The sequence below is a fragment of the Equus przewalskii genome, unplaced genomic scaffold, assembly GCF_037783145.1.
Source record: "Equus przewalskii isolate Varuska unplaced genomic scaffold, EquPr2 contig_9199, whole genome shotgun sequence".
Lineage (NCBI taxonomy): Eukaryota > Metazoa > Chordata > Mammalia > Perissodactyla > Equidae > Equus > Equus przewalskii.
In genome coordinates, this window is record NW_027228246.1 from 32,663 (window position 1) to 53,072 (window position 20,410).

The following is a 20,410-nucleotide window of genomic DNA, read 5'->3' on the forward strand; positions in this document are numbered from 1 at the left end:
TTCCTCAAAACCTCTTACCCTAACCCGCTAAAAGCTCATTCTAAATGTTTAGGACTAACGGAAGTCTGCTCTCCTTCCTAACAAATGAGATAAGTCTCTAGACTACGTCAAAAGAAAGAACAGTAAAAGTAAATTTTTAGGACTGTTTTAGTTGAAGAGTCTAAATGTGTACACTTTTTTTTTTTCCATTCACTCATTCACTCAACATTTCAGCATAAGGCTCTCTGCCCTTCCTAGAAATACAACGATAAAATCTATTCTCTTCCCCTAAAAAGTTCACAGTCTGGCAAAAGAAAAATCTATAAATACCACTGCTTTTATAGAAAATGTAGTTAAAGCTGCCAAGTAATAGACCAATTTTCAGTGCACAATTCTTCTGCTAAATTGCAAAACAGCATCAGCTTGACAATGCTTCACATTACCAGCATGTTATTGTGCCTCATAATCTAATCATTAGTAATAAACTAGAGAAATCTAATTGTTATTCTAAGACGAAAAGTTTCCAATGCCCTGAAGTTTAAGAATCCCCTTTGAACATCAAAAACATAGTAACTCTGCTTTCACTTTTGTACTCTGAAACCACAAATGATGATTTAAAGTTACTATGAAAGAGACTTTTAAATGGCTTGCATCTTATTCATCACAGCATCTTTACATACCTGGAAAATAGTAGTACACATATATGAAATATTATCTCCCTCCAGAGAATGCTTAATGAATATGGTCATTCATTGCCTTTTGCAGTAATAACTCAGCAACCTACCTTGTGCCACTCCTAAGGGTCTAAGGTCTACAAATAGAAAACTCTGGCCTAGAATTCACTATATATTTATTTGAAAATAAATCTGCATTTCTTTTACAACCTCTTCTGGTTCACAATGGTCTTCCTTCAATTAATTAAATATCCTAACATTTTAGCATATTTGTAATTATGAGAACTAAATATAAGACTCTAATTCCATTGACCATCAGTGGTCAATCCAAACTCATTGGGAAAAAATAGAACACAAACTGATTTAAACCATTTGGATTTTAAAATCAAATAAATTAACTAATTTACATAAAATCATCAACACCAGGAACCTGTAGCTGATTTATTAGCTAATTAGGTGTGTTAATACACTTGGATTTTAAAGGCTCCTATACCTAACTAATTTATAACAGTAAATTCAGACCTACGAATCACTGTATCTTGGGCTCCAATCAATTTTCTCTGTAAGTAAAAGACTTAAAAATCAAAAACATAATAAGTCAGCCTCAAAGGTTATGTTGTATTTTGTCCTGCAATTCATTATCAATCGTGGGCTTTTCATAAAAATGTGTTAGGTTCCTCACATTCTCACTGTTTAAATAAAAACAATAGTAGGATGGGATGCGCAAACAAGTCTATAGAAAAAACAGACTGTCATTGTTAAAGACGCATGGGCAGGTAAACATCTATAAACGAAAGAGACCTTTTAATTCATGGAGTCAATATACAAATCAGTATAGGATGAGAGGATGAAAATAGGGGATGATGCTGAGTAAAAACAGATCTAAATTCTATCAAATGTAGCAGAATGGGATTTACATACAAACATATATCTTTAAGCTCTGCTATGAGTCAGATCCCGGGGAAGGAGTCTCCCAATATTATCTACATAAATTTAACAAAGCCTACAAAGCAGCCATTACTTCTGTTCTCAAAACCTAAACATTACAATGAAGTTTCACGCCATCAAAAACGACATCAGTTGGACTAGCCTTGCTAAGAAAGGCCACATTCAATTTCTAAAGGACTGGAACACCAAACTGCAACTTCTTTTATTCTTTTGCTTTAGCGTGGAACCAGAACACAAGACGTGGAGAAATAAAATATCATGCCAAAATTATTAAAATATTTTAAGTGAAAGTGAATAAAGGTTTTTCTTTAAAGTCATGAAAATTAGTTCCACAGTAAACTACCAACTGTAATGATTATAAAAGTTTGGCTTTTTTTAAAGATTGGCACCTGAGCTAACAACTGTTGCCAATCTTCTTTCCTTTTCCCCCTCTGCTTTTTCTCCCCCAATCCCCCCAGTACATAGTTGTGTATTTTAGTTGCGGGTCCTTCTAGTTGTGGCATGTGGGACGCTGCCTCCACGTGGCCTGATGAGCGGTACCATGTCTGCGCCCAGGATCCGAACCAGCGAAACCCTGGGCCACCGAAGCAGAGCATGAAAACTTAACCACTCGGCCATGGGGCCAGCCCCTATAAAAGTTTTCATATGAATTATAATCCCTTATCAAAACCAACCATCATGCTAAAATGACTATTCGCTTATTAGCAAAAGGTTCCCTTTTGATTTATTTGTATGTGTACCTTTGCTTAAATTCAATCATGAAATGGAGGAAAATATCTTCAGAAATACTCTTTACTATAAATTGAACTTAAACTAAGGTAGTGGCGAATCAAGAGTCATCTCACACACATTCAGAAACAGATAAACATATATTTTAAAATCGCAGAATCATAAGCCATAGAAGACTGTAACAACTGCCATTTGACAAGCACAAGGCACTATGCCAAGCACTTTATACCCATTAATGTATTTAATATTCATAATTCTGTAAGATAGCCACATTATAATACCAACTTTACAGAAAAGAAAAGTGAGGCTTAGACAAGGCTAATATACCTCATCTTTAATCTCACAACTAACATAAGCTTGGGTTCCAGAGCCTGTACTCTTAACTACGATATTCTGCCTCCAATTCAAAGAAATCTACTCCGCATTCTCTAATATTCCCTAATATATTACAATCTTAACATTATTCTGACTAATCCTAAAAGAACCAAAGACAGATTCCTAAAAGAATCCATCTGTGAATCTAGTTGGCATGGATGGGATCAATGAGAAACAAGAGCTACAGAGACTTCATTCAAAGAAACAAAATTACGCAGTTCCCCCAAGCCCATTTTCAAAAAGCAAGAAGAACAAATCTTGGGAATTAAATAGAGTTGGGGAAAATTATATAGTTTTGGCTAAATTTAGCTTAAAACTTAGGCTAACATGTTTGTGGATGAGAATTCTAAACTCATCTTTACTAATTTATTCCTGACCCCTACTTCCTAGGAAAATAAAGATCAACCACCAGCAATGAAAACCTCTTCATATCAGCTTCTACGCTTCGTAAATACGATGACCGGAGCAGAATGTAAAGAAGCCAGGCAGAGCATCTCAGAGGGAGCCACTAGTTTCCAGGTTCAAGAAGGAAATGCACCATAATTGTACTAAACTATCATTTTTAGGTAAGAACTCAAAATCCCCAAAGCTAAAACTAGATAAAGACTAGAGCCAACATACTATCTATAAAGGTATGCCGTTTCAGTTTATGTGTTTAAACATGGTAAAGCGTCAAACACCAAACCACAACACGCATCTAACAAAAAAGCCTCCAAAACAAAAATCTCTCGTAAGATTTTTTTTAATCAATCAATAAGACAAAATTCCCTTGAAATCATAAATTTGCAAGACTTTTTCTTGACTCAAAAAAAGCAAGGGGTCACTGCACACAAAGTACCATTAAAATAAAGTACAGAAAGTGCTTTTGAACTCCTAATTTGTTACAACAAAATTCAATCTGCTCTTTCTAAAGCACATCTTTATCTCAACACAATCCTGGAAGCTCAACCTGGAGTACTCTTTATTTAGCAGGAAAATAAAATAAAATCAACCCTTTCAACGTTGAGTCTTTCTCTATAGAAACAATCATATTTTTAAACAATCTAATGTTGTCATATTTTCAATCTAATGTTACTTGCATAATATAAGAAAACAATGACTGAGTCACTAACTCATCAGACAGGGAATTACCATGCCATTTTAACAAACATGAGCTTAATATTTTTTCTTTTTTAATGTGCTTAATAAAAGACAAGCAGAGTATGACGTTTCAAAGCTGATGGAATAAATTATTTGTGAAATTCAATACCAAAAACAAAATGGGAGGAAGAGATTGAAACATCTGATAGAAGATAGTTAAATCTCTAAAACATACACAAAGAGCTTACAATGAACTCAGAAAGGATAACCCAACAGAAAAATGAGCAAAGGACATGAAAAAAATGTCAAGGGCCAATAAACATAAAAGAGAAGTTCAACAGCACCGGTAATCAAATTTAAACAATGAGGGGGGTTTTTGCCTATAGAATGACAAAGATACGCAAGAGTTTTACATCTCAGTGTTTTCAAGGTTGCAGAGGTTTCCAGTTGCAGAAAAACCAGCACCTATGAGTAGGAATATAAATTTGTGCAGCATTTCTAAAAAGGAATCTGTCAATTACCAAACGTTTGTGTATTCTTGCCCTAGAAATTGTGTTTATAGAAATTTACACTGAGATCATCACATAAATGGAAAAAGCAGCAGGCGTAAGGTCAAATCAATGTTCTATCTCCTCCTCTGCATACTACCAGTGGCCTCTCCACTACCTCTCCATTTTTCCCACCTTATAAAAGACTCAGTCATCTCACCCTCTCATATTGCCCTAGAGAGATTTTCTTCTCTAAAATGTAAATAAATGTTATCTATATTATTCTAGGTAAATTACTTGATCTCTCAAAACTTCCATTTCTCAATCCAAAAAATGGAAAAAACACTGTTTCTCAAAGAATTGTTGGAGCAATCAAATGATATAATAAAATATACAACACAATTTATAAAAGAATTATTTCAATTTTCCATATTAACTGGAACAAACACAGAAAATCACTGTCAATATAAATAAAACCAAGTTTCTGTCTGCCACTACATTATGAGAAAACTCCAGATGAATTTTCACCAAATTTGAAGGATGTGTGAGAGGCTAACAGCTGTGTGGGGAAGAAGCAAAGAATTAATGTTGGGGGAGGAGAGGCCTGAACACCTCAGAGAAAAGATGGACACCCTCAGAGTAACTACTGGAGAACTGCTTTTCCAGTGGGCAATTCCAATACAGCTTGATCCAGAGTGAGTAGCAACAGATATTTATTTATTTAATAAGAGTTAACAACTCCCAAACAAGGCTAGAAAGGTTTGGTGAACACCATGTATTGCTACCAATTAACAGCTATGATTTATTCGGCACTTGTGTGCCAGGAAATGGATCTCATTTAGTCTTCACAAACAACTCTACATAGTAGGTACTAAGTATTATTATTCTCATTTTGTGAATGAAGAAACAGAAAGGTTGAACTAAGCTTAAAGACACAAAGATAATCAGTGAAGAAATAGATACTCAATTCAGATTGCCTGGCATCCAACTCCAAACCCTAAAACCTTAACCATTATTTAATACTACTAGGTTACTACTGTTCCCACTGTTTGTTCTTTATGAGAAATAAAAACTCATCAAGAGTCTCTGAGCAAGCTACAAACAGGAACCATGGGTGCTCATGTGCCTATGGGAACTTGGACTCCAACAACACTACTAGTTTCTGCAAAGGACCCACTCATACATATCTCGAAACCTAAAACCTCACCTACATCTGGCTTCACCTGGGATAGTGCACAATCCCACAGCTTGGCAAGTGGAGGCGAATGAAAGTGTAGTCAATTCCAATAAAAGAAGAACTCTGAGCATATTAATTTGGAATTCTAAACATGATTCTCCATAGAAACATTACTGCACGATACTTAAACAGGTAAAAGAGACTAATATGGCTGACCTAGAAACCTAAATACTAAGTAAAACAATGCCTGAGAACATAAATCAAAAATTTAAAAACAATGGTCTTACAGGTGAAGTTTTAGACTGTGATTTCCATTAAGATTTCAGTTATTTTTCAATATCTTCTCGATTTTCTCATCTTTTATTTTTCCTGAGATCAATACTTGGTTTGATGTTCCAGAATGGGCCTAACCATCAAAAGGATTAGGGAAGGCTTACATTCCAGATTGTCTATGCGATAATCCTATTAGTTTCTCCAAATTTACTTTAGTTTTCTCTACGAAAGAACTCTACCACAAATACTCTCCAGTTTCCCTTTTATTCCCTGTTTAGTTCCCTGGAGTAGAAATAACGTAAAAGTTATCTTTCAAAGACATTAGAACAGAAATGCTACCAAAAAAAAAATTCAAATGCGAAATTAATCAAAAAACATACAATACATATCATAAGTAAATTTCATAGTAGAGATGGCAGAAAGAAGGACGGATGCTCTTAAGATAGAGAACAGTGGGAAGGAGGTTCCAAACTGAGATCAAACAGGGAAGGAAGCAGAGAAAGTACTATTAGTGAACTTCCACCTGAAGCAGAACAATCCAGAACCGGGCCTCCACCACCTACGTCTCCTCACAAATAAGCTATCAGCAGCTAAGGCAGCCCTTTTTGATCTCATGTCCCTCATCCTAACCAAGAGCTATAAAATCACGAACAGAAGAAATAAACATGATACTTCAGAAATCTTTATCCCCTAAGTCCAAAGAACTATACTTGTTATTAAAACCTAAAAGATTTACAATTTTTTGTAACAGTGAAAATCTGTTATCCCATTATTAGAAATAAAATGCAAATGCCCAAGTAAAGCTGCATATTGATTGAAACACCATACTAAAGTACAACTAAAACAAGAAATGTAAAAGACAGGCACCAGAGCATTTTTTGCTTTAATGGAGAGAGGTGGGAAAGCTGAATAGGAAAATGACTAGATGACAAAAAAAAAAAAAAGGGCAAAGAAGGGCCAAGAAAGATATAAAAGGGGAAGCCAAGAATGTCAGACGCAAATTTCGAAGGCTTCTCACTTTGCCTAAGATTTGTCTCAATCATCTGTGGTTGCCCTGCATAAAAACTCACAGCTTAGCAAGAATAGTTAGCAAGATATCATAGGACTGAATCACTTCATTTATGAATATCTGTATTTCAACTAACTTTGTTACAAAGATACTTTGTTCCCAAAGGATTTAAGGAGAATTTTACTGCTGTCTAGATCACATTTGTGATTCACAGTGACTCTCAAGTCTTTTTCTGTCATACCAGTTCTCAACCTTATCTTTCTTGCTGTTAAGGTTTCCTCACGTATTAATCTCTAATATATTAATTCCCATTTTCAACAAAACTCCATCTCTAGTGTTTGGGGGGACTTAACTCTCCCACAGAGTATATAGCCATAATTCAACTTCTTCCACCACCACCCTTGGCCAACAATAATTATACACATTTTCAAATAATGGCTAGTTTTTCTATCTATAAAATTAGGTATTCCTAATACGGAAAATAAAGAAAACAATCAGTGCTTCTCAAGCATCAATTATGGAAGATCACTTTTTAAAAAATTTCCTATACATCATGGTCCTATACTTTTGTAAAATAAAAATAAATTACTGGAAAAGTGATCACATATTTGGATGCTGCAGTATTATCAAATTGTTAAATGAGTTTCTAAACATTTACTTTCAATGTTTTAACTTACCTCCCTACAGACAGGTTAACAAATACTTCATGGACTAGCACTGGTCCCTTGATACTCCATGAGTGGTAGTGCTCTAAGGCATATATTCTCAGTATACAACTCTTCAGGAAGTTTTTCACATAACTAACAACAATAAATCAACCCAGTTGAATGGCTGTGAACCTCCTTGGACTGTTTTTCACATCCCACATTTCATTTCAGTAAGTCCCTATAGATACAAGGACCTCAGCTGTAGTTTCTTAGCTTATTTATGATAGAAAGAAGAAAATTAAAAAATTTACTGAAGATCCTAACTCTCTAGTTGTAAGCAAGCAACACTTTCTGCTATCTGTTTCTCCATATTCAAAAATGTCAACCCAAAACATCTTTTCTCCATTCACTTTTCTGAATCTAGAGAATTCTCTGCTACTTCGCAATCATCAGATATTTAAATTGGCACTAGTTAATATGCTGCTGGGTAAATGTTCTCTAGTAGGTTCATGTATTCCCTCTACAATTAGATTTGAGGAAAGCAAGAAAAACATCAGTCCATTCTTTTTTAATTTTCCACATACAAGACAGTTAGACTGCCTACAGTAAAAACACCTGACTGATTGATCTGATCCCAATAATTCACATACCCGACAGGGAAAAAGCAGCATATCTGGCCCAGGGATTGGTCCAACTGAGATTTTCAGAAAATGATTTACCTAACTAGCTATGAAACAGTAGTATGGCCTAACTACTTGTTCTCTGATACCATTATGAAATAAATATCATTGAGTAATCAGGACAGCCTGCTTAGATCAACCTGGAATTATAATTAAATATTTACATAAGTTGGAGTTACTTCCACTAAAATTACATCATTAAACAGACATTATGAACTACTACAACAAGAGAAAAACAGATAAAGTCTCCACATACCTTTAATTCACAATGTGTAGCATGCAATACTCTTATGCCAAGAGTATTTCCAATACGAAGAGATTTTAAACCTTCTCAACTCAACCATTAACAATTTAAAAATACATGCAACTTGTACTCACACAGATTGCTAACCATATAGCCCACTATTGGAAAAAATCTCTACGTCCCTACATGTAATTTTAAATGTAAATGGCAAGAAAATATGGTCCTTCAAAGACACACTGTGAACCCTGAATTTCTAAGTAGAGACTGACACACAGGTCCTTTCAGTTTAGACAGACATTGAGTTTACACTATGGCAATTATCCAGGCCATGCTCATCATTTCACAGATGTGAAGATTACAGACTAGAAAGTTGGCCCAAGGTCACAAAGCTAGAAATCAAGCACCTCAAAAATCACCGCATAGTACTCATTTCACTATAATCAGCTTCCGTTAGGATATATTCTAATATTTCTCCAAATATTGAGGTCACATTTGTAGTAATATTTCCTTTTATTATTTTTCTTTACTAAAATAAATTTTAAAAGAATGGGCACTATATCTTCCTTTTTCCAATCTCCAGGGATTTTTGCCATTTTCTCAAAAATAAGTATCAGTAGCTCTAAGTCATATATTTCAACTTTAAAATACATTCCACCAAACTCTCATATTAGAATACTTTTAAGCATTTATTTGCCATTCTAGTTTTACTTTCTACTTATACATCAGAAATGTTACTTATCATGGGTAACTGATTATTACTTTAAGGATATAAAAAGGCAGAAGGGGACCCCCTAAGACTACTTAAGGGCTTTTCACTTTCCCCCTATACTACATAGCTCCAGATAACTTGATTTCTAGGTTGTACGTGCTTTTCAGCATTTTACTGTTCCCTTCCATATTGACAGGCTTTGTCTATTGTCACTTCTCACTACCGCCAATGAGTCTGCTTGTGTCCAATGCTATTCCACTTCTACTATATGGATTTAGAAACCACATATTCCAATTTATGAGAATAGTACGTAAAGCAAGAATAAACGCGTTCTTGGTGAGAGCCTATAAGAAAGTCTATAAAATCAACCCATACATTTTAATCAATCAATTCTAGTTGCTTAAAAGCATTTTATAATTAATTACTTCCTTCTTCTCATCTATGTTTCAAAATGGGGATTTAGGTATATGAGGTTTTGGTGTTATTTATACCTGACCCCATAAATTTTTTTGTCTTGAAAACATCTAGTCTCTTTGAAATTCATTTTATACTACCCTCAATCAGATACTTTCTAAACTAATCTTAAGTTTATATCAGTTTTCTAAAATTAATATTCTAATATTCTTTTCTTTTGGGTCTTTCTTCCATTACTTAGGAAATTGAATTAGTTATAACCTTACAGTAATTGCCACCAAGATTTTCAACCTCCTGAACATCTTTAGCTGCAACTGAACCTAACCAAAAATACCACCTTCTTTAGATTATCATTACTAATAACACAATGATTCTCGTTAAGACTCAAAGGCATCAAACTATAATAAAGTTTTCATTTCTACTTGTCACAAAATCAGTCCCTATAAAATATTTCCAAATCTATGCATGGTCTACCAAGCTCAATTCCAAACAAAATGAATTAAATTTCTAATAAGAGAAGATTTTAAATTGTTTTCAAACAATTGGGCCAATTATGAAAAGTTAAAGATTTTAAGTTTGCCTTGTAACGAGGAGTTCAAATTTGGGGAGATCTCTTTGAAATTTAGACACAAAATAAAGTTAAAACATGATTAACATGCCTACAGTGGGTCACATTAACAGCAACTACAACATTAAATTAGATGCTATCTTAAAAAAAGAACACATTAAGATAAAGAAAATGAGCAAGAATAAGCAGAAGGATTTCACCCCTTCAAATAAAATGTCTCTATTCCATGCACAGAGATCAAATGAAATTCTAGATATAATATATAACAAGGAAAAGGGTAAACAATAGGCAAGAAAAACGTTACAGTCCATAAAAAGCCCTCCCTTCACTTGAGAGAATATTGACCATTATGTAGGTAACACACCAATGTCACCTCTACATTCTATTTAGTTTCACGTAAGTTCAACTTCACCTACCTTTCTTCTCTGAGAGATGTTGAGGGCACCAAAGTCATTAAACAAGGACGAAGCAGGTGAAGTTAGAGCATCTGGAAGGTAAGTTACGTAAGTTTCCACAGAGACAACTCAGGTAACCCACAAATCTAATAAACGTTTAACTTGACAATGCTTATAACAGTAATAAAAATCATATACCATAATAGTAGTTAAACTCAACATCTTGCATACAGTGGATGTTCAAATATTTTGAGTGAATGAAACACAAATTGGAGAACACTTCATTCAGCCAATACTCAGTACCTATTTATTCAGAAGCTATATGGATTAGGATGCATCTGCTTGCTTAGAACCCAAAGAAAAATCAAATAGAGAAAAAAGGCAAAGATGACTCTTAACCACATTATTAGGAGTCTGTAGATAAAGAAAGTCAGTCTACCTGTAGTGAATGTAGTGAATGTTTGTGTTCTTGAGACTAAATCATGAGAAAAATAAAAGGGGTAGCTGGGGAGGAAGCGCAGTCAACCACACACCGGGATCACACTTCGATTTTAACCCAGAGGCAAGGCCTTAAAGCCATCAACTCTCAGAATATTCCAGATTTTTAAGTTTATTGCTACATATTTGATATTCTTACTAAAAAGATAAGGTAAATTAAGTTTTTAAAGATGGAAATATTAAACATTTCAAAACAAACACGAATTTCAAAGCTTTATAGGTTCAAAGTTCTATTACTCCAGAAGTTATAAATAAAGGTATATCTCTAAACTGTTTCTCACCTAACAAATCAGAAGAGTTTTTCAAAAGGCATGCACGATATACACTGAAATAGTTTATCTTCCATTTTAAGCTTTAATCTTACGCTTCTGATTAAATTATCTGTGAAATCTTAAAAAATATAGTAAATGTTCCCATTTAAAGGAAACTTAAATCTCTTCATAATGCAGTACAGATAGATAGCTGCCTAATTTCTCTGGCTTCTTCTGCCTGGGTTTTGATAATCTAGTTCTTCATTAGAATTAACATTAATTTAATGTAACTAATACGCAAGAGAAAGAAGCTAATAAAATAGTAAGACATAACGTATTTTTATGTAATTTATACATTCAAGGCATTTAAAAATAGGTAATATCATTCACCCTTTATGCTACCTTTCATAGCAGTTAAAAGTCAGCACATAAACTCTATGAGAATGCTAAAAAGATTACAATGCTACCAATTAGTTTCTAATAATTTTATTCAATATTAAAATGTTGCTTTTTTTTCTATAGCAAAAGAAACAAAGGCTGAAATTTCCAAATAGTGAAAGAGATCTGATACACACACACACACACACACAAAATGGCTATCACAGGAAATAATCAACATGCAAATTCTTATTCTCATCATTATTAATCATTGTTAACACTTTACTGAAGCAGAGTATTAACACTCAATTGTTACATATTCTTTAAAAACCATTCTTGAACATTTATTTTAAAAATAGGATACAGAAAGATATCTGGCAATTCTATATCAAAAGCCTTAAGAATGTCTATAATTTCTAAAACAGTAATTCCATGTCTAAGAATGTTTCCAAAAGAAATAACTCAAAATATGAACAGAGACTTATATAGTCAACTATTGGAGTGTTCCAGTTCTTAAAAAAAAAAAGAATAGAAACAAAAATAGTTAAGTAAATTATGAAAACAAACAATAGAATTCAATTTATAAGGAACAACACTCATAATTTAAAACTATATTTAATGCCATCTTTATTATTATGTATATACTTATTATTATGTATATATGTGTGTATGTGTATATAGATAACCAAAATCTTAGTTATCTCTGAGTGTGAAGATAATAGATCATTTTTATTCTCTTCCTTGTACCTATCTATAATTTTCAAACTTTCTACAATGGATATATTGTTTTAGAGTCAGAAATATATATATAAAAGAGAGAAAGGGACCAGGTCTCACCGTGGCCTGCATACGGCTTGGCACTGTCATTCACAAGGCTCGGGGAACTGCTACTATTGGTCATTCTCTGAAAAATAATACACATATAAGATCACTGAGAAACACAGAATTAAGAATATCCAAGCAATTAAGTTAAGATTGACCATCTTTGCTTATTCCTCTCCAACCCATCTTTCACATTACTGACACTCTAATCTTCCTATAAATGTTGCTGCTTGAGTTACAATAATCTATGCAAAAACTTCCAAATCCTCTAACACACCAAATGAAAATTTTACTCACTAGTCATGTATTTAAAACCAAAGTTGCAGGCCTATTTTGAATTGCACTTCTATGACTTATTAGCCTGGGCAAAGTATGTAACTAGATTTCTTTGTCCACAGAATAAAAATTCCAATATCTATCCGAGAGGATGTGAACTGACTATACGTAAAGGCAACACTTGCTCTCTAATAACCTCTCCCAACACGTACTGTCCTTTATACTCCTTATAGTTTCTATAAAATTAGGCTATTCTCTGCTCTCTAAACACATCCCATACTTTCTTAATATATTCCATAGTCTCTCCATTGTGAAAGGCCTTTACACCATACCCACAAAACACACAGAGGAGTGAAACTAGTCTCTTTCTAACTACCCTCTAAATACTCCACTGTCATCCCACCCCCGACCCCACCCTTGAAGCCTCACCCTGAATCCAACCATACGGGACACGGCTTATCTGTATACCACCCACCTCATCACCTCCTAAAATCCCACCCCTGCTCAACAAATTTAGGAATAAATAAACACTCTAGTTGTCCCCCACCCTGGGAATAAACTTTACTGTCTAGTGCCATATAAATTCATACTAACCATACCTGCACCAAGGGATACTTTGTTTCTACAGGGCTTCCAAATCCATTGACTCCAATAAAGCTGGTGCTGAAATAGGAATCTGTGAGACTTGTATCAGTTAAAGCACCTCCGTCTATTCCAGGAACTAAAAGAGAAGGAAAATTCAAGTATTTAAATTACTTAAAAGCAAAACACTGATGTAGTTTTTGTGTTCCTGAATAAGTTTTCAAGTCTCAAATCTCTGTTACCCGTTCATGACAAAAGGCAAGACCAAATAAATACTGGCTCAGCTCTAAAAACCTGTTGAACAAAGCTCAAGTTGACTGAATTTTTTTCCACAGATAGTATTTTGCATTAGTTACCTAAGACCCACCAAGCACAACACAAAGAAACAAACCACACTTGCATTTCCAGTTTTCTCACCAAGTTTTTTTTCTCTAACTTTGCAAAATGACAGTCAAATATAAACCACAGCAGTTTCTCCTGTGAATCTTCATACGGTAAGGAGAGGCAAGTTTCTCAGGACTCATCTTACGAAACAGACCAGCAGTCCCACACTAACTATAATTCAGTCAAAACAATTCTGCAGAGGTAGCAACGGGATTGAGTTCAGGAATACAGACAAGCTATCTGTTGATTTTAGGGTAGGATAATACAGAATGATTGTAACTAGGATGACAATCCATCATAGATCAACAAAGTAATGGACAGCATGTTTCAGATGCTACTTCCTGGTAACTGGAATGCTATTTTCTGAGCTACCAGTTAAGTACAAAGCCTTATGCTTTACAAATCAGCTAAGCTCCAAGTAGGATTGCCCTCTTCCAGACAGAGCCTCTGAGAATCACTGAAACCCTTCCCAACCCCAACTAAAAAGTAAACTTAAAAAATGCTGATAGTTGGATGCAGGAGGCTATGATCTGCATGTTTATATTCCCCAAAAATTTATATGTTGAAATACTAATCCCCAAAGATGATGGGATTAGGAAGTGGAGGCTTTGGGAGGTGTTTAGGCCATGAGAGTGGAGCTCTCATGAATGAGATTAGTGTTCTAATAAAAGAGACCCTCTAGAGATCCCTAGCCCCTCCCAAAATGTGAGGACACAGCAAGAAAGTGCCCATCTATGAACCAGGAAGTAAGTCCTCAACAATCACCACGAGAAATCTGCCAGCACCATGATCTTGGACTTCCCAACCCCCGGAAGTGTGAGAAATACATTTCTGTTGTTTACGAGCCACTCAGACTATGGGATTTTGTTATAGCAACACAAATAGACTATAGGAATTCCTTAGAAAGCAATCTGAGGTAATTTTTATTATCTATTTTAAAAATCTAATTCTCAAAATGTCCACAATTAAATGTATTACTTTTATAATTACAAAAAGATTATTTCTAATGGTTCATATCTTCTGAATTAGTGATTACAATTTCAGATGTGGCTGAAGAAAATCAAAAACACCTAAAGATTTATAACTTAAGATGTTCATCATTGTGTTCATTTATACACAAGTATTACAAGTATTATTTTAATAACAAAAAATTAGAAACAATGTGAAATGCCCAACAACAGAAGAATGATTAAGCAAATTCTAACACATGCATTGAAAGAATACTATAAAATAATTTAAAATTAGGGTAATTAAAGCCTGGGATTTATTTAATACTCTAACAAATCACAACAAAAACTGGGAGGAGAGACAGACAAAATAAGACTGGAAAAAAGTTGATTACTGTTGAAGCTGAATGACAGGGGATTATTATACTCTCCTCTCTACTTTTATTAAAGTTTAAAATTTTCCATAATAAAAGGTTCTAGAAAATGAAGATAAAGACTAAATGATGGAACTATTCACAATGTGAAGTAAAAAGGGAACGCATTTTTATTTCTATTATGATGATAATTGTGTGTGCTTACATGTACACTAATGTGCCGCATAACAATGTTTCAGTCAATGACAAACCGTATTCAGTCAATGACCACGTATACAACGGTGGTCCCATAAGATTAATACCATATAGCCGAGGTATGTAGTAGGCTATTGGTTTGGGTTAGTACTATAAGGGAGGAAGAAATTCTCCTCTACCCTTCTAGGTTCTTCTGGCTGGTCTAAGAATTAAATTGACGTGAGACAGATAAACAAGAGAAAAACAAAAGTTTAATAATATGTATACATGGAAGAAACCCAGGAAAACTAAACAACTCGCCAAAATTGCTAAAGCCCTCACCCTAAATACCATCCTCAGCTAAATCAAAAGATGATGCTGGGAGTGGGACGAGTCAGGGACTTCAAAGGGAAGGAAGGCAATTCACAAGAAGGGGAAAAGGAGCAAACAAACGTTTGGGAAACAAATTTTTAGTCACACAGAAACAGAAGGCCACAGAGGGGACCCAAATGAACGGGCTTTTCTAGGTTCCTCCCTGTCTGCCACCTAGTTTATGTTACGCTAAGGTGACAGCTCACTTGCTGAGACAGGTTTTGCTTGTTTTGGGGTGGTTTTTTTTGCTGAGAAAGATTAGCCCTGAACTAACATCTGTTGCCAATCTTCCTCTTGTTTTGCTTAAGGGAGATTACCCTGAGCTAACATCCACGCCAATCTTCCTCCGCTTTATATGTGGGTCACTGCCACAGCATGGCTGACAGGTGATGTAGGTTCATGCCTGGGATCTGAACCCATGAACCTGGGCCACCAAAGCGGAGCATGCTGAACTCAACCACAATGCCATGGGGCCAGTCCCTGAGACAGGATTTTTAATCTGAATTCATTTAGACAGTTAAGGGGGAGGTAACAAGAAAAACTTCCTGAGTCTTTTGTTTCTTAAAAATAATCAGCTTAAAATAATCCTCATGTTAAAGAGACACATTCTGGGATGGCAAATTTTGTTCCTTCAGTACATGTTCTCACAATGATGAAACCATCTAATGACGCGTTTCTCAGAACACATCCCTGTTGTTAAGTTACACTGTACACATACAGACTGTAAGAATGAATAAACATACCAAAATGTGTTATCCGGTTGATTAAATGGGAGAAGTTAGTCTTTTCTCTTGTGACTTTTGTATTATGTAGTTATTTTCATAATGATGATGACAACAGAGAAATTCCTAAGGGGAGAAGTTTCTCCTCCCATTCCACCAAAACCCTTAATGGCATCTACTATCTTTTCCTAGTAGAATGAAATGGTTTTCAAAAATAGAGTACAATTCCAGAGTCAAGTTATTTTCTAATATACCTTTTTTATTTCAAATTTTTAAAAAATTTGAAATCCACTTTTCTTCATATTTTATACAAGCTAATACAATAGAACTATTATTGAACATGCCAGAATTCAAATACCTATGGTCGATGTGTTATCTTACTCGATTTTAAAGTAGACTCACTGCACTATAAATAAGCACGGAAGCCTAACCAAATGTTTGTAAAATAAATACGAAACAGCTGTTGGAGGACAATAAAACAATCTTAAAACGTCCCATTCTTTAATAATATTTTATCTTTAAGAAATAGAATTTGTCCTAATAACATTACCAAACTTCTGGTAGGGTTTTTCACTGTATTAAAGTTTGTTTATGTTCCGTTAGGATGCACAACTTTGACAGGAGAAACGTTATGCTCCCTAACAAAAGAATATCTGATCAGGATTAACCAAAAAAAAAAAAAAAAGGGATGGGGGAGTGCTGAATATGGCCAGTAATTAAGGGTTAATTTACTTTGTTAATTAACAGTCCAGACAAAGACCTGAAACTGTAAAACAACTAGAAGAAAACACAGGGACAAAGCTCCTTGACATTTGTCTTGGCAACAATATTTTGGATATGATACCAAAAGCGCAAGCAACAAAAGCAAAAATAAACAAAAGTGAGGGGCTACATCAAAATAAAAAGCACCTGCACAGCAAAGGAAACAATCATCACCATAAAAAGGCAACCTACGGAACAGCAGAAAATATCTACAGACCATCTATCTGATAAGGGGTTAATATCCAAAATATATAAGGAACTCATACAACTCAGTAGCAAAAAGAAAAAAAACCCAAAAAACGCAATCTGATTAAAAAATGGGCAAAGGGCTTGAACACATATTTTTCCAAAGAAGACCTACAAATGGCCAACAGGTACATGAAAAGATGCTCAACATCACAAATCATCAGGGAAACGCAAATTAAAACCACAATGAGATATCACCTCACACTTGTTATAATGGCTATTATCAAAAAGACACACGACAAGTATTGGGGAGGCTGTGGAGAAAAGGGAATCGTTGTGCATTGCCAGTGGGAATGTAAACTGGTGTAGTCACTATGGACAACAGTATGGAGGTCCCTCAAAAAATTAAAAATACAATTACCATATGATTCAGCTATCCTACTTCTGGGTATATAGCCAAAGGAAATGAAATCACTATCTCTAACAGGTATCTGCACCCCCATGTTCACTGCACCATTACTCCTAACAGCCAAGACATGGAAACATCCTAAGTGGCTACTGACAGATGACTGGATAAAGAAAACGGGATACATCTATACAATGGAATATTATCTAGCCATAAAAAAGAAGGAAATCCTGTCATTGTAGGCTACATTGATAGACCTTGAGGACACTATGCTAAGTGAAATAAGTCAGACAGGGAAAGACAAATACTGCATCTTGTCACTTATAGGTGGAATCTAAAAAAGTTGAACTCAAAGAAATAGAGAGTAGAAAAGTGGTTGCCAGGGGCTAGTGGGTGGGAGAAATGGGGAGATGTTGGTCAAAGAGTACAAACTTCCAGCTATAAGATGAATAAGTTCTGGGATCTAACGTACAGCATGGCGAGTATAATTAACACCACCATATTATATACCTGAAAGTTGTTAAGAGAGCAGATCTTAAAAGCTATCATCACACAAAAAATAGTAATTAGGTGAAGGGATGGAGGTATTAACTAACCTTACTGTGGTAATCATTTTGCAATATATGTGTGTATCAAATCATCACACTGTACACCTTGGACTTACGTATTTTCTATGTCAATAATACCTCTAATAAAGTGGAGAGAAAAACTTTTCACACACCTACTCACCCTTGAGTTTTCTTGTTTTGGAAAGTTACAGTTTTGGAAGGAAGGAAATGGGAACAGATACTTCAAGAGTAGTTAGAAAAATCACTAACCTATGATACATTATTTCATTCCATATAGGTCATGAAGATATTTAGTTTTTTAAGTTACTAAGAGCAAACATACGTCCTACTTACTTCACCCGACGTTCAAAGAGAAAAGGCATGTAGAGTACTTTTAAGTTTAAATTACATAAGCACGTTAGAGACTTTAACTACCAAGACTAGATAATCAAGAACTTTTTACTCCTTCAACCCCTTATTTTCGCAATCCACTTTAAGTAAGCTTGACACATCTCTATGGAACAATAATTTACAATCCACTTTAAGTAAGGCATATTATTTCTATGAAAGCGCTATTACCATCTCTACTATTATAACTATTATATCTCTATGTAATAATAATCAACTGAACAATCACTGTGTAGATATGAATCTCAATTAGTTCAAATGACAACCATGGTAAGGTTGACATTCCTCTTATTTTGCTGTTCGGCAAACTGTGATTCAGAGAGATTAGATAGCTTGCCCAGAGTCACAAAGCTAGTTAGTGATAGAACTGGGATATCAAAGCAAGCTCTCTATTGCACTAAACTGCCTTTAAATTTTTAAGAGAGGGAATTATGAATCAAAAGATGAAATTTCAGGGGATGGCCTGATGGTAGTGGTTCAGTTCACGTGCTCTTCTTCGGTGGCCCAGGGTTCGCAGGCCCGGATCCTGGGCACAGACAGACACACTGCTCATCAGGCCATGATGTGGCGGTGTCCCATAAACAAAGCAGAGGAAGACTGGCACAGATGTCAGCTCAGGGACATTCTTCCTCAAGCAAAAAGAGAAAGACTGGTAAGAGACATTAGCTCAGGGACAATCTTCCTCACAAAAGAAAAAAAAGATGAAATTTCAAGCCTTCAGTTTTAAAATGATCATTAGACATTCAAACTTTGAAACAAAGGATCTTACAGTAGTTAAAGAATCAGAAATTCTACATCTGTCAGCAGATAGCCTGCAATTATTATCACATAAAATGTGCACGATAATTATCAAAAAAAAAAAAAAAAAAACCAACCCAATCCCACAGCTTAACTACATAAACATTCTCCTTAATCTTCAGTCTGGTCCCCTCTTGAGGAAAGGAATTTACTTTTCAAAACACATCACAATAGATCAATGTTACCCAAAGGGAATTCTGAAGTCAAGTAAATTTGAGAAATGCTGAAAAAACAAAACTAAACCCATTTCTTTACTGCACAACTTCTCAGAGCCTGCATATACAGTGTGAACTGTGACTACCCAAAGAGGAGAATACTTCCCAAAGGTTCTTGACTAGGGAACCCTTTCTACATAGAGCAACTTGAGGGACTCGAGTTCCACAGAACACACTTTATAAAACGTGCCCAGCTGAAAATACTGAGTGGTCTTCCTTGGCCAAGGAGAACATCACAGACAAGATGCTGGCAATGCTTATGCCAAAGGATGAAATCCAAACTTCTTAAGTCTAACATTTAAAAGCCCTCAACAATCGTTTTCAACCTATCATTCTTATATTTCCTAAAAGGGCTGGGTTTGAGTTTCAGTTCTGCCACATACTAGCCTCAAGGTCTTGAGCTTATAAAATGGAGATTATACGATCACTTATAAAATGAGAATCATACCATCTACCCTGTAAACTTCAATGAAAAGTTATGAAAAAGAACAAAACAAAGTCTTAAGAGTTCTTTTAAAAATCTTGAAGCACAACTCTATGGATTTACTAAAAATAAGTGAATTGGATACTTACAATGGATGAATTTTATAGTATATAAATTGTATTATAATAAAGCTATTTTTAAAAATCAATGGAGAAAAAAGGGATTATTCAATAAATGGACTTACGACAACTGGGTATCCATCAGGGAAGAAACTGAATACCTTACACAGGTATTTCCAAAAGATCAAAGACTAGAACATAAAATAATAAAAGTATACATCTACTATAAAAAGATCTTTACAACAATCATAACATTATTGAACTCTCTCCTCCAGACAAAATTATATACTCACTGTATTTTCAAAGTCTACACTTTACAATATGGAGTGCCATCAACTCCTACACACATACACCCCCAGCTCTGTGTTCTTCAAG

At 34.8% G+C, this 20,410-nt stretch overlaps 1 protein-coding gene across 1 annotated transcript in view; it reads right to left on the minus strand.

Moving 5' to 3' along the window:
• LOC103543567 (PAN2-PAN3 deadenylation complex subunit PAN3-like) overlaps positions 1 to 13,345 on the minus strand; it is a 46,007-nt gene extending 32,662 nt beyond the window's left edge. Inside the window, exons 1-3 of the mRNA XM_070606857.1 lie at positions 13,214 to 13,345; positions 12,354 to 12,420; positions 10,411 to 10,481 (exon numbers count right to left, since the gene is read on the minus strand). Of these exons, the coding sequence (XP_070462958.1) occupies positions 10,411 to 10,481; positions 12,354 to 12,417 (135 nt within the window). The 5' untranslated portion in view covers positions 12,418 to 12,420; positions 13,214 to 13,345. The remainder of the gene's footprint in view (positions 1 to 10,410; positions 10,482 to 12,353; positions 12,421 to 13,213) is intronic.
• Positions 13,346 to 20,410: the final 7,065 nt, after the last annotated feature.